Source organism: Apiospora phragmitis (genome assembly GCF_038363925.1).
Source record: "Apiospora phragmitis strain CBS 135458 chromosome Unknown utg000010l:1.0-9815664.0:1.0-9183399.0, whole genome shotgun sequence".
NCBI classification, from domain to species: domain Eukaryota; kingdom Fungi; phylum Ascomycota; class Sordariomycetes; order Amphisphaeriales; family Apiosporaceae; genus Apiospora; species Apiospora phragmitis.
The window spans coordinates 4544059-4557661 of record NW_027117409.1 but is presented as its reverse complement, the minus strand read 5'-3'; the positions used below and the strand labels follow the sequence as shown (position 1 = coordinate 4557661).

Sequence of the window (13603 nt, the reverse complement as noted above, 5' to 3'; positions counted from 1 at the left end):
TTAAGGAGAGCTATAGTATATCTTCTTTCTATAGCAACACGGGGTCTTATTCTTGTTATACCAACATAAGCAACAACATCACACATTGACGTCTAATCTCTGATGCCATGTAAAGAGGTCGTATTGCAATAGCTTGAACATCTCGCCTTCCACTGCTACCTACAAGTACATCTCCCAAAGTCACGGCATACGGAATCCCTTCAATCTTTTGCTACGCTTGATTTATTCTGGCTCCATCCCCTATTTGTTCATGTGAAAATGGTGCGAATGAAGCCACATGAATTTGAAAATTGGCTTTGGTCCTTTCCATGGCCAAGCTCTACTCATCTACCTGGACTATCCCCCCCCCCCAAACGCCGAAAGCCCAATAATTCCCTTTAATCCGTCTTGGGGGCTGTGCATTCAGGGACCGTGCTGGCACTGGTTGTGAGCGGGCCCTCCTTGTCTAGCACCTTCTTACGGATGGGCAGGTTCTTCACGGTGCCGTCCATCTCGGGCTTGGCTCCGCCCTCGGCCGCTTTCTTCTCCGCCTTTCGCGCCTTCTTGCGCTCCTTGTCCTCCTGCTTCTTCTTCTTGGCAGCTTCCTCGGCCGCCCGTGTTGCCTGTGTGCCACCGAACTTTTCCTTCCACTCAGCCACCTTCTTGTCATCTATCCTGGAGAAAAGGTAGGCTGCCTTGGCAATCTGGTGTCCAGGCTTGATGGCCGCCGTGTCGAAGATGTTGGGAATTGAGGCAAGGGGCGCGTTCAGCTGCTCCATAAGAGAAGTCGATGTGGAGGGCATGTACGGGGAGGAGATGGATGCAAGAAGGCTGCAGAGGTTCAGGGCCAAACCAATGACCGTCTTGGTTCTCTCGGGGTGGTCGTTGAGAGCAGCGTTGTCCAAGCGGTACTGCAGCAGGTTGTTGCCCTTGGAGCTAATCTCCAGCACCTTCTTGATACCAGACCTCAGGTGCACCTCCTCCATGAGATCGTTGTATTCCTTGAGAGCGCCATTGACCTCGGCAATCCAGGCGGGGAAGTCAAAGCTCTCATCTGCATAGAAAGCCGAGAACTCGGGAACCTTGCCCTCGAATTTGGCATTGACAAACTTGATCACACGGTTGCAGAAGTTGCCAAAGTTGGCCAACAGTTCGTTGTTGTTGGCGGCAACAAAGTCGGCCCACATGAACTGCGTGTCACCCGTCTCGGGTCGGCTGGCCAGCAGGTAGTATCGCCACACCGAGGGAGGAATGCCCGTGTCCTTGGCTTGGTCGCCAAACACACCCACGCCGCGCGACTTGGAGAACTTGGTATTCTCGTAGTTGAGGTACTCGCAAGTCGAGATGGTGTTGAGCTGCGTCCACTTGTCACCCGTGCCTATCTGCGAACCGGGGAAAATGACGGTGTGGAAGGGAACGTTGTCCTTGCCCATGAACTGGTAGAGCTTGACATCATCGGGATTGCGCCACCACTGCTCCCACTCATCCGTGTAGTTGGCCGTGATGCTAGGATAACCGATGCAGGCGTCGAACCACACGTACATGACTTTGTTCTCGAAGCCCTTGAGCGGTACAGGCACACCCCACTTGAGATCTCGGGTGATGCTTCGGCCCTCCAGTCCTCTTCTCCAGCCACGACTTTGTGATGGCGATGCCATTAGAAGACCACTTGCCCTCAGTGCTCGATTTCTCCACCCACTTGACGATCTCGGGCGACAGCTTGTCCAGTCGCAGGAAGATGTGAGTGGTGTCCTTGGGGACAGGGGTGGTGTTGTCGACCTTGCACTTGGGGTTGATCAGCTCCAGGGGGTCGAGCAGTTGGCCGCACTTGTCGCATTGGTCACCTCGGGCGTCGTCGTACTGGCACTTGGGGCAAGTTCCCTCGACGAAGCGGTCGGCCAAGAAGGCCTTGTGGTCCGGGTGTTCGCAGTAGGGCTGGGTGGTGGTGCGCTCCTCGAGGTAGCCGTTCTTGTGAAGCTTCAGGAAGATGTCCTGGACGATCTCGGTCTGCTTGGGCGTGGTGGTGCGGCCAAAGTAGTCGAAGCCCAGCTCGAACCAGTCGTAGATGTCTTTGTGCTTGGCGTGGAACTCGTCGCACAGCTGCTGGGGGGTCTGCTTGGTCTCGAGTGCCTTGGTCTCGGTGGCGGTGCCGTACTCGTCGGTGCCGCAAATGAACAGGGTCGGGCGATTCCTCAGCTTGCTATATCTGGAGAAGACATCGGCACTGAGCAGCGAACCGATGATGTTGCCAAGATGGGGCACATTGTTCACGTAGGGCAATGCGCTCGTGATGAGAATGTTTTCCTTGCCCTTCTCGGGGAGAATGACGTTGGGGGTCGCCATATTCGACGGCCTTTTCTTATTCTCGCAGAGTCCGTCAATCAATCAATGGATGGCGGGGTATATCGCAGTAAGTGAGCTTGAGTGGGAGAAGTGGGTTCCCTGGGATGATGTAAAAAAGATGGGAGTGAACGATGCGCAACAAAGGGAGTGGCAGTATATGGTCCACTAGCGCCTTCTGTTTAACTCACAAAACGAACGATCCTCGGGACTGAGAATTTGTTTTGTATTGCCAACGAGACGAAAAAAGCAGAACAAGTCAGAATAAGTCGGGCGAGTAATTGGGCCAGTCTCTGGGTATCTGAGCGGGCGAGTTTATGGCGGGGTGGTCAGCAAAAAGAGATGCCCCTCCATTAGATCAGCGTGTGTACCCGTCCGTACCAGCTTACCGGCTGTCCCCGTACACCTACCTAATTGGTTCAGCGTTCGGGCTTGAATAAGCTATTTATTTTCAGTAGTGATACTTTACTCTGTTTTATATATACGAAACCCAGAGGCCGTTGAAGGTTCACTTCATACTAATCCGGACCCTTCTTATCGAATACCTGAACCGTTCAGTGAGACCCATGGCATCAGATCCCTTTGACGAGGTCCTGAACCTCGAAGACCAATACTACGACCAGGGGTACAAACTAGGCTATGACGACGGCTTTCAAGCCGGCAAGATCGAAGGTCGCTCAGTTGGCCTGAAGAAAGGCTATGAAAAGTTCATGGAAGCCGGGCGCCTGCAGAGCAAAGCCGTCATCTGGGCCAACCGCATTCCCAACTTGCAGAAAGCCCATACCGAGCGAGAGGCTGCAGCGGAGGCTGCGGTACCGCGGCAGTCATCAGGGGATACACAGAGCCAGGGCCAGGAACCTGGTAGCAACAGCATAACAAGCCTCCCGCCCATCAATAACAGCAATGCGAGACTGGAGAAGAACATCACGTCACTTTACGCGCTTGCCGAACCAGGTACCCTGTCTACCGAGAACACGGACGAAGCAGTGAATGACTTTGATGACCGGTTCAAAAGGGCCCAGGGGAAGCTGAAGATTGTCGAAAGGGGGATCGGCGAGGAAAGCGAGAGGGCCAGTACAGAAAAGAGTACTGCTGGGCCAGCGCGGAATGAGATATGAAAGGAACCCAGTTCATCAAATTCGGAATTATACGAACCCACATGTTTATAGCATGGAGTCTTTACTCTACACTTGGAGTTGGGCCATGGGGCATGTTGCGCAAACCTACCAGCGACGTCACGTTTCCATTGCCTTCTTAGGCAGGAAGTTGCCCATTGGGCAACAGTGACTTTGGTTGTTGCAACCCAGAAATGCACCCCTGTCTACACTGGTTGAGGAGAAACAGCAGCATAAATACTGGGAAACGGAAGTGCGACGGCTCTCGCCCGCAGCTTAGAAATGCGGCATATACACATGCAAGGAGAGGAAATACGGCCATCTCAGCCAAGTAAGGTTTTAGACCACAATATGATTCTATGCCATCTTCTGCTAGGTTATGTACACTGTCTTTGTCCTCGTTTGACCATCTCGTCGCCCGCCCTTCTTCGTCTATTTGAACGTCCGGCAGGGGTATCTGTGAAACGTTAGCAAGTCTTCTCTTCGTCTTTTTTTACTCCCGTAGTTATCTGAGAATGGAGAGAAGAAGAAAAAATTGGGGGAAACGCACCCATCGCCGTAAGACTGGTCCTCGAGCAGCTCGTACTCCTTGACCTCCCAAGCGCCACTGTTATCCGCCTTGAGCGCCTGGCCGCTGGGCATGGGCGGCAGCCCGTTGACGAACAGGTCGGCGGCGGCGGTGGCGACGCCCTGCCGGCCCTTGGCCTCGAAGAACTCGGCGAGGCCCTTCTGCTGGCCCTCCTCGCGCGCGACCGCGAGCGCCTTCTCGCCCGCCTCGCCGACCAGCTCCTGCTTGGGGGCCGCGGCCGAGCCGACGCCCAGCAGCGCCACGGCGTCGCCCTGGTTGACGAACGACAGCGTCGGGTACGCACGCCGCGCGTCCCGCTTCCAGTACGGGTTGTCGGCGATGTCGCCCGCGGGGACGGTCACGGGGTCGTCGTACAGCATCGGGTCCGTGCCGCCCGGGGTCGGCAGGCGGTAGGTCGGGTTCAGGGGGACGCCGCTGCTGCGGTTGGGGTCGATGGCGAAGGCGCGGCGGACGCGCTGCCAGACACCGGTCGGCTCGAGAGTGTATTTCTAGAAAGGGGGGTATTGATGTTAGATAAAGTAAGTAGGGACGTCGGCACGAACAAGGTAAGCGGTCTGCCTGGGCTGGGGTCATTGGGCAGCGAGACTCGGGCGAAGGTAGGCATCTCGTACCTGGCTGATGCTCACTACGCCTCCGGCAGTTTTGGCTACTGCTTTGGAGGCCATGGAGGCTGATTTGACGCGGCAATTGCTTGTTGGTGATTGAGATGTTCGTCTTGACGTTGACTTGGGTCGAGGTTCAAAGCAGGCCGAGCTTCGGTAGATGAACCGAGAATTTGCCGATCCACCTTTAGGCGTTGTGCGGCTGTACTTACTAAACTCACCACCGCAATCCAGTGACAGTAATGAGATAACAATCTACTGACATGGCATTTGATATTGTAACAGTTCGGTTTCAATACATTGTTCACATTGCATCATGGCTGACCGCCCGAACTACTACTGTCTTATAAGACAGAAATACTCTACTAGATATCCATATCATATCCATTTACTGGGTTCTGCTTAAACACCGATTGCCTCTAGGAAGTGGTTGATTTATTTCATTTGAATTGAGAGCGGTTTGGTCATGCTTGGTTTGACAGAGCATTGATCATCTCCTGCATTGCAGTACAACGCAGGCACTTTGGTGACTAATAAGTAGCACATATTATTCGTATCGTAACCCGAAGCGGAGAATCGGGGCCACCACTCCCTATAATACATTGCCAAAAGACTCCCTCGCTTCGTCTAGCTGGCACTCCTCTCGCTTAATATCAACACCTTAGCTTAGGCCTTTCCTACGGAAAGCAGGAATTGGCCACCATTCTTGCCGTTTCCACTGGGCAAGTAGGCAACGTTGGGGTTCGTCGCAAGCGTCTGCGCAATCTCTCTGCTGGCCTCGATCCTTCGGAGCTGGAGCAGACCGTCACCGGCCTTGGCAATAGCCTTGCTAATGGTCTCCGCGCTTTCGGCTTCACCCTCGGCGCGGATAACGTTGGCTTGACGCTCCTGCTCGGCCTTCTCGACAATGAAGCGCGCACGCTCAGCGTCCTGCTGGGCAATCTGCTTCTGCTCGACGGCCTTGGTGAACTCCTTTCCGAAAGTCATGTGTGTAATAGAGACATCCTCCAGTGCAATGTTGAACTCGGATGCGCGCTTCATCAAATCTGACCGGATGCGGTTGGAAACAGCTTCACGCTGCGTAATAAGTTCTGCGGCATCGAACTGGGCGACAATAGACTTCAAGACTTCGTTACCGATGGAGGGCAGTACTCTCTCATCGTAATCTGTGCCAAGATTCTGTTATATCATGTTAGTGGAAGTTTTTGTCGACGCCGAAGACTAAGCCGGCTCATGAAGCGCAGCTGCCTCTCTCCAAGCCCCGGCTTACCTGGTAAATCTTTGGCAGCGACTTGACTTCTGGTCGGTGCAATACTCTCAGCGTCAAGCTAACCATCTGCAAATCCTTGCTACCCGTTGTCGTGGCGATGTTGCGCGGCTTGGTTCGGACGTCGAAGTGGATTGATCGTTGTAACCAAGGAACCAGGAAATGTGTGCCCTCGCTGATGACCTCCTCCTTCACACCCTTTAATCTGTCGAAGATGACGGCTCTGGTTCCTCCACGGACATCGTACATGGACTGCTGAGCCAGGGCGACCGCACCAAAGGCGGGAAGGCCGAAGCGGTAGACGGCATTGAGGATACGGGCCTCCATTTTGACGACAAGTTGCCGGGGGCTGGATGTGATTAAGAGTCGATTTTGGTTCGCTTTCGGCTCAGTATGCACTGCTGTCGATCTTTTTTTCCCCCTACAGCTGCCGGCGAATTCTCAAAATGAAGCTGGGGAACTGAAGCTGGAGCTCTTTCGATGATGGGTGGATTGCCTGCCTATGGAACCAGTCAGTGCTTCTGTTCTAGCCGGAGCTGCTAACCTTGTTTAGGCCTGGCGTAGCGGAAGAACCCAAGAAGCTCGGGCGTTACTGACTGGCTGACTGGAAGCCGTCCTTCTCACAAAACGAACAGAGTCGGAACAACCTTTGACTCCCTCCCCCAAAAGAGTCTAACCCTTTTCGGATAGATTCAAGCTCTCTCGGATTCGCGCCTTGTCGGGACGACTTTCGACGTCGCAAACCTCCTGCTTTCCACGACACACTGCATATCTCAATTGATTCCCCAGCACGTCAATTGACCAAATCTCGACAAAATGAAGCCTACTCAGATGCTCCGCGCCGGAGGTGGCGACGCCCCGCTCGGCAAGTACGGAAAGTAAGCAATACCCTCGCCCAAAACACCTGAGGCCTTTTGCTTCGGCAATGTCACACAATCCATGACAATGACATCCATACCCAACAGACATGGGCTAACCTCACTTCTATAGGTACCTTGGTAGCTGGGGTAACTTCGGTAAGTGACAGACTATGAACGATACGCCTTGATGCTCGCCGTTCCGACTACCACGATGATCCATTGGCCCGAACCCGACTTTCTCTTTTCGAAACGGAGACAGAGACGACGGGCAACGTCTTTGGCAAAGCATGCCTCCGGAATGAACCTGAACCGGGACGGAGAACATATGTTATGATGTGTGCCCCTGGATGCAGGAAGGCTGACAACATGGAATCTCACAGGCGGCTCCAAGCAGCGCGGCATCATCACCTACGGCCTGAGCGCCAACCGACAGAACCCCCTGGCCGGCACCGCCCACGCTGCCATCTTCAACAGCTGGCGCCGATTCAAGGGCCAGGTCCTCTACGTCGCTCCCCCTATGATCTTCTTCTACTACGTCATGGACTGGGCCATCGAGAGGTACGGATACACACAAGAACACCCTACCATTCACGATAGGGAGAAACCACTGACAACTAACAATGGACAACTGCAGAAACCACTACCTGAACTCCAAGCAGGGCCGCCATGAGTTGGGCGAGGAAGAATAAGCTTCGTAAAGCACGCCATTAGCTTATGAGGAACAAGGAGAGAAACGAGGAAGAGGACGCTGTGTGGATGTATAGATCAACACGTGTATATCATTAGACTGGGGTCCCTTCATAGGCTACCAAAAACAAGACTAGTTCAGTTAGCCCAAGGTAATCCTCCATTTGTCCCTTGCATATCCATGCCGGAATTCCTTGATGTTGGCTGGCTTGTTGAGCGGTGTGCTGTAGTTCGGCCAACGAGGCATGATATACTACGAAAATCTCAAAAAGCCACATAGATGAATTGAGAACCCTGGCTTCTCGTCACCTCTAAACAGACAGAAGAGCGCTGCGTCAGGCATGAGCTCGAGCAAACATCCGACCCCAGGGCCGAGTTAGGGGCTTAAGTTGTTGATCAATTCTTGGTGTCAAATGAGTTCTCAGCCGGAAGCCATTGGTGTGTGGTATTACATGATTCCGAACATATTTTTACGCAGGCCATTAACGCCGTAGAACGCACTCTCTTCCTCCCCCGCCTTCCCCGCCGTCAAAAACCCCGGCTCAATTCTCACAAGATAATGCTGTCCGCCTGCTCCAACCACAGATTGGCCAGGTCTTTTGTCAGACCGAGCCGGATGGTCTTCAGGATATCCGCCGAGGAGCTCGCCGCCAGCACCTCCGTCCGCCAGTCCCAGCTCCTCTTGATGGGTCCCTTAAGCACCCCGCTGTTCCGTATCGACTTGTGCAATTGGGATGCCATCATCGAACTGCCGGTCATGACGAAGCTGCCGCCGAGAGACGAGTTCGACATCTTCATCAGATCGCCAGGCGTGGATCCCTTCCCTTGACCCGACGATAAGACAATCTGGAAAAACGCATCCGCCGCCTCGTATACTCTTGAGCCGACCGTCTCGATATCCTCGACGGCTTTGAGAAGGGTATCGATTTGCTCCAGAGTGATCACCGTGGGGTTTTGATTGACGAATACAGATGCTTCGCCCAGTAAAGCAAGGATGAAATCCTCGCTGACAACAGCGTCGCGCGTATCGTCGTAGAGACCACCGCGGATATTGTCATCAGCGCTGGCAACGACAAAGGTCAAAGCGGTGGCTGCTTGTTGGCGGCGTGCCAATGACACGGATGTGCTCTTGCCGTTGCCGTCTCGCAATTCGTAGAATTTTCGTAGTGTGGCATATCCACTGAGCATCTTGCCCAACAACTCGGCTGCCTCCAAGTCTTGCTTTGCAAATTGCTCTAGTGTCGTAATGCGTTCCTGGAGTAGACTCTTGAGTCTGGCGTCCAACTCACTGTCAGGTGGATAGATGGTCGACTCGGCTAGAGAAATCGACATGAGGCCGTTAAGCACGTCTCGAATCTTCCCAGGGCGATGGGCCAGTGCGTAGTACCACAGCATCTCTCCGAAGCGGAAGGTATCCTTCTTGAGCACGTCGCCATATTTCTACGTTTCATTAGTCTAATCCCTTGGGTCAAAAAGCATATGAATCAGACTTACCTCAGCCGTATCTTCGGCAAAATTGATCATGCCGAGATCATTAAGGAGTGCCCAAATCTTATACACAGTATCGTGGCTGTCGGGCTCGATTTTTTCAAGAATGTCATGTAACAGGTCGTTTACCAGGTCTTCCGAACGTTCGGGGGAGTCCATTCGGCCGACGATTTGTACGGCCATCTCCCACCCAACGCGAGTGACGCGGGTCACCACGCCGCCTCTCTTCTTGACCGAGCCCGTAAGCTGCTTGATGTCATTAAGACCTCGCGCGTACGAAACTAGTGTGGAGTCCTTCACACCATCCTGGTTTCCCGAGGCCATGCCCTGGTTCATGCCGAGTACCTCAAGATCATCTGCATCGAAATTATCCATGGAAATGAGGTTCTGAGGTTCAGGCGGAGGTAACCAGCGACCCAACGAAGCGACTTCGGCAACAGAAGACGCTACGGGCAGAGACCATGCGCTCAGAAATCCGACAACACCATCGATATTGCCTTCGAAGACGCTAGAGATGCACACTTCGACGGCATCGAGGCCGTTGAAATGGAAGTCCGATTCCATGGCTGCATGGAAACAATGTGCCAACCGGTCCAACGCATCATCTTTCATCGAGGGCTCGCCCATGATAGACTGGGATCGCGACAAACCCAATCTTCGGTTGTGATGGCCATCGTCCCACCAGCCGAAAAGACCGATTGTTGCCTCGCACCAGTCTTGAGCTCCTGCCGTGATGGCATCGACGTCGCCCACTAGGATAGAGTAGAGTGATTGGAGCGACTCGTAAACATCCCACGGCAGGCGGCTCTGGGCCTTTCGGGCAAGTCTTGCCATGGCGCCATGGCCGTCTCCGGAATCACCAAAGTCGGAGCCAGCAAAACGGCCCGAAGAGGGCTGAGGTTGGTCCTTGCCCTCGGCGAACTGGACAAGGCTCTCCTTTGCTGCCGTCGCCTTGAGGCGGAACAAAGTCCAGTTGCTCTCTTGGATGTCCCAATTAGAATCGGCAACAGCTGGACATAACTCCATAATGTGGCAGGCATCTTCAATGACCTTCTCGATATTTCTCAAGGGTTGACCAGTATAGGCGGGTTCTCCGCGGGTCCCCTTTCTGACATGGTTCCACCCAGCATTGCGAAGCAACTTGATGGCTGCTTTGATGTCGCCACGAATCAGAGACATGTAGATAGCTTGCCAAAAGAGGCCGTGTGATGCTGGACTTGGTCGGTGGGCGAGGATACTGTCCACTTGGCCATCGCTGGGATTGTGGTACTCCTGCTGCCATTCGAAGAGTGTCTGCGGCAACGTCACTGGCTGGAAGTCTCCAAACTGATCCTCTTCGGGGGTGCATGGTGAATACGAAAGACCATGGCGGCTATCCACGAGGCCTTTTCGAATGCGGTCGAATTGGGCCCAGGGCCGATAGTCGCACCGTGCTCTTCATTGCTCTTGGGGAGGAACTTGGCGTGAGGCTCCCATACATCGCGGACCAGGTAGTCTGCTGCTCCAGCCAGAGTCATGTCCAGCTTATCGGTGTCATCTTCGGCGCCTACACCTTCGTCGTACAGGCGGGCGATAACCTCTTCGGTTTGAAGAATGAGGCTATGGGGTTCGGATATCCGGGCATGACCAAGCTGACTGAAGAGATCCTTGGCTACAGCCGAGTATTTGGTGTCCCTGCGCCGGCCGAAAAGGGATCGCATTGACGAGGCACGGAAGATGTCACCGGCCTCCTTCTGCATTCGTTGGTTTGCGGCGGGCGTGCCCATCAAGAGGTCCATGGTATCTCCTCCCCCAAGGAAATTACCGCTGTAGTCAGTGGCCTCCATCTCCCTCACCAAATCATCCTCGATGTCGTAGTTGCCTTCATCTTCCACCATTGCATCAACGTCGTCGTCTTCTCCATCGGCATCCTCTTCCTCCTCTTCCTCTTGGTCGAATTCTTCGTCTTCTTGTGCGCCCATTATATCGTCCTCCTGGTCTTCGTCTTCATCCTCGTCGTCATCGGAATCGAAATGCATACCGAAAGTGCCCGGCTGCGAGGCAGGCGCCGCAGTGTCGACGTCTTCGTCGGAATCTTCCAGGTCGTCTAGCACGGAATATGAATGCTTCCCGAGCCCTGATGGTTGCCGGCTAGTCGTACTCCCTCGAAGAGAGCTGGCCAGGGGAACATTGGCTGTCCTGCGAGACTTGGATGCGCCACCGATATTTGGTCTTCCGAAGTTGGGTGCCTTGATCTTGCCTGCCATGGCTCCAATAGAACTTGTTAGATAGGACGGCGACGGTTCGCCCATAGGCGTGAAGGAAGGAGCCGGAGATGGCTGTGGCTGACCAGCCGGGGTAGTAGATGGGTGCTCGCCATTGTAGTGTGCCTGCTTCCTTTCTGGAGTGGCGGGCGAGCTGGACTCGGGCAATCGGTACGACATGGCGGATGCGGATGTGGATGGATTATTAGGCGACACGATGTTTTGATCAACAGGCCGGGACACCTCTAAAAGATGTTTATGTTATTGTGCTGCTCTGCCGCATACGAAAGAAAAGGATCAAATGCGCTGGTATCAGAATGGTGACTACGGCCACCCTCAGCTGCGTAATTGGGTTGCGCTGAAAGATCAGCGTTGGACAAATTTATTTACTAGAGTCGCGAGACTGGGCCGCATTAAATTGCTTGATTGAAGCTTGACGCGGTTGGTTTAGTCGGTGCATGTTTTAGTCCCTCGCCGACGCTCGAGCTGGAGAGTGCAGGTGGAGGTCGAAAAGGTAGTTCAATTATGTACATACCGCCTGTAGCTGTAGCTGCAGCTACCACTGGAGCACAGGCATTTCAATTCCTTGCCTTGAATTCCATCGGTGATATGGAGGCCCCCTTCAAAACAAATTTACCCCCCCCCCCTGGTACAGCTGACAGTTGGCAATAATGTGGTTATAGCGCTCGCACACATTTTAATTTTTATCTCATTTTTAACGTTTTTAGCTCTGTTTAATTAAGGGGGCCTTTTCGGCTTTAGTTAATTTAATAAATTAATAAGCTTTTTATTTATTTTTAATTAATTAAAAAAGCTTTATATAATAAATAATTCTCTTTTATTTTAGTTTTTTTAATGTTTATTTTATTTTTTTAACTTAATAATCTTTTGAATATAATAAGAGGTTTTATATATATATATATATATATATTATTTTTTAAAGTATTTTTAATTACTTACTTATTTATATATTTATTACTTTAATTTAAAATTTAATACCTTTTTTTAAATAAGCCTCTTTTTATATATTATTAATTAGTTTTAGTTTTATTTTTTAAATTAATAAAGTTTTTAAGTAATATTCTTTAAATGTTTTTTAAATTTTTAAATATTATTCTCTAATAAATACATTTTTATTTAAATAAGGTATTAAAGGCCTCGCTTTATTTTTTATTTATTAGTAACTCTTTTCATTTTATATTTATATTAATTTATGTTAACTTTTAATTATATTTTAATCGAAGTATTTTTAACAGCTAACTTAAATAATAAGATTTAAAGTATATAGTATATAGTATTATTTTAAATAATAATTATTAATAATTAGTTTTTAAAATAGTTTTTTAATTTTAAAGAATTCGATTTTTTTTAAGTTTAATTTCTCGCTTAGTTATTTAATTTTAATATTTTATCATAAAAGGTAAACTTTTTTTCTTTTTAAAAATTAATCTTTTTAATTTAATTTAATCGGCGTATTTATTTATTTATTATTAAAAAAAGATAAGGTTTTATTATAAAGCGGTATAAAACATTTTAAATTTTCGATTTAAATAGTCGCGATTAATATTAACTCTTTTTTAAGGGTTTTTTAATAACTTTTAAATTATACTCGTAATTTACTTAAAATAATGAAATAAGCGTAGTTTTATTATTCGTATTATTATAAATAAATTATATTATAAGTAATAATAAAACCTAATTATTTTATTTATAATTAATATAATAATATACGTATTACTTTAAAGTTTAATTTACTTATTTAAAATAATAAGTTGTAAATAGTTTATATTTAACGTCGAGCTATATTATAAATTATTTTTTAAACTTAACGATAAATAATTTATTTCAATTAAAAATAATCGTTTTAATAGCTTAAATTAATTAATAATAATATAAAGAAATATATAAATTAAGTTATTAATATTATTAAACTTTTTATATAATAAAAAATAAGTATATTTTATAAACTTATTTATAATTATGAAAATATTATTATAATTAGTTATAATTAAAGGTTTCTTAATAAATATAATTTAATAATAAAATTAATTATAAAATTTTATATAACTAGTGTTTAATAGCTTTAACTTTATAATAAAAGTTATATTTATTCATTATAATTAATTTAAATTATTTAATAATTTATTTTTAAGTTTTAAATATATTTAATATTTATATACTTGTTTATAAGATTCTTTAATAAATAAGGTTATTTTTTAATAAGTGGTCTCGTGCTTTATTAATAAAGTTAAGGCCGTTATTTACTTTTTATAAAATAATACTTAATATAAAGTTTAAATATATAATAATAATATTAAGTTTTTATTTTAATTATATATTAAAATAGTTTTAATTTTAAGTAAAACTTTTTTTTAATAATCGATTCGTCGGCTTAATATATTAACGTAATTATTCTCGCTACTTTTTTAATAA

At 48.6% G+C, this 13603-nt stretch overlaps 6 protein-coding genes across 6 annotated transcripts; 2 read left to right on the top strand and 4 right to left on the bottom strand.

Annotated features, from left to right (window-relative positions):
* Positions 1–377: 377 nt before the first annotated feature.
* On the bottom strand, positions 378–2322 carry PG994_011156 (uncharacterized protein; the record flags this gene model as incomplete). Its single annotated transcript, XM_066862565.1, has 2 exons — positions 378–1617; positions 1679–2322. The coding sequence occupies 2 exons, from the start codon at positions 2320–2322 to the stop codon at positions 378–380; spliced, it is 1884 nt and encodes a 627-aa protein (XP_066711675.1).
* Positions 2323–2885: 563 nt separating this feature from the next.
* On the top strand, positions 2886–3437 carry PG994_011155 (uncharacterized protein; the record flags this gene model as incomplete). Its single annotated transcript, XM_066862564.1, has 1 exon — positions 2886–3437. One exon carries the CDS (start codon positions 2886–2888, stop codon positions 3435–3437), a length of 552 nt encoding a protein of 183 aa, XP_066711674.1.
* Positions 3438–3866: 429 nt separating this feature from the next.
* On the bottom strand, positions 3867–4688 carry PG994_011154 (uncharacterized protein; the record flags this gene model as incomplete). Its single annotated transcript, XM_066862563.1, has 3 exons — positions 3867–3891; positions 3985–4511; positions 4635–4688. The coding sequence occupies 3 exons, from the start codon at positions 4686–4688 to the stop codon at positions 3867–3869; spliced, it is 606 nt and encodes a 201-aa protein (XP_066711673.1).
* A 603-nt stretch (positions 4689–5291) lies between these two features.
* Positions 5292–6219, bottom strand: PG994_011153 (prohibitin-1; the record flags this gene model as incomplete). The annotated part of the gene is made up of 2 exons (XM_066862562.1): positions 5292–5804; positions 5896–6219. 2 exons carry the CDS (start codon positions 6217–6219, stop codon positions 5292–5294), a joined length of 837 nt encoding a protein of 278 aa, XP_066711672.1.
* Positions 6220–6708: 489 nt separating this feature from the next.
* On the top strand, positions 6709–7441 carry PG994_011152 (uncharacterized protein; the record flags this gene model as incomplete). The annotated part of the gene is made up of 4 exons (XM_066862561.1): positions 6709–6770; positions 6883–6908; positions 7133–7310; positions 7387–7441. The coding sequence occupies 4 exons, from the start codon at positions 6709–6711 to the stop codon at positions 7439–7441; spliced, it is 321 nt and encodes a 106-aa protein (XP_066711671.1).
* A 547-nt stretch (positions 7442–7988) lies between these two features.
* Positions 7989–11350, bottom strand: PG994_011151 (nuclear pore complex subunit Nup85; the record flags this gene model as incomplete). The annotated part of the gene is made up of 3 exons (XM_066862560.1): positions 7989–8879; positions 8934–10261; positions 10285–11350. 3 exons carry the CDS (start codon positions 11348–11350, stop codon positions 7989–7991), a joined length of 3285 nt encoding a protein of 1094 aa, XP_066711670.1.
* Between the last annotated feature and the right edge of the window lie 2253 nt (positions 11351–13603).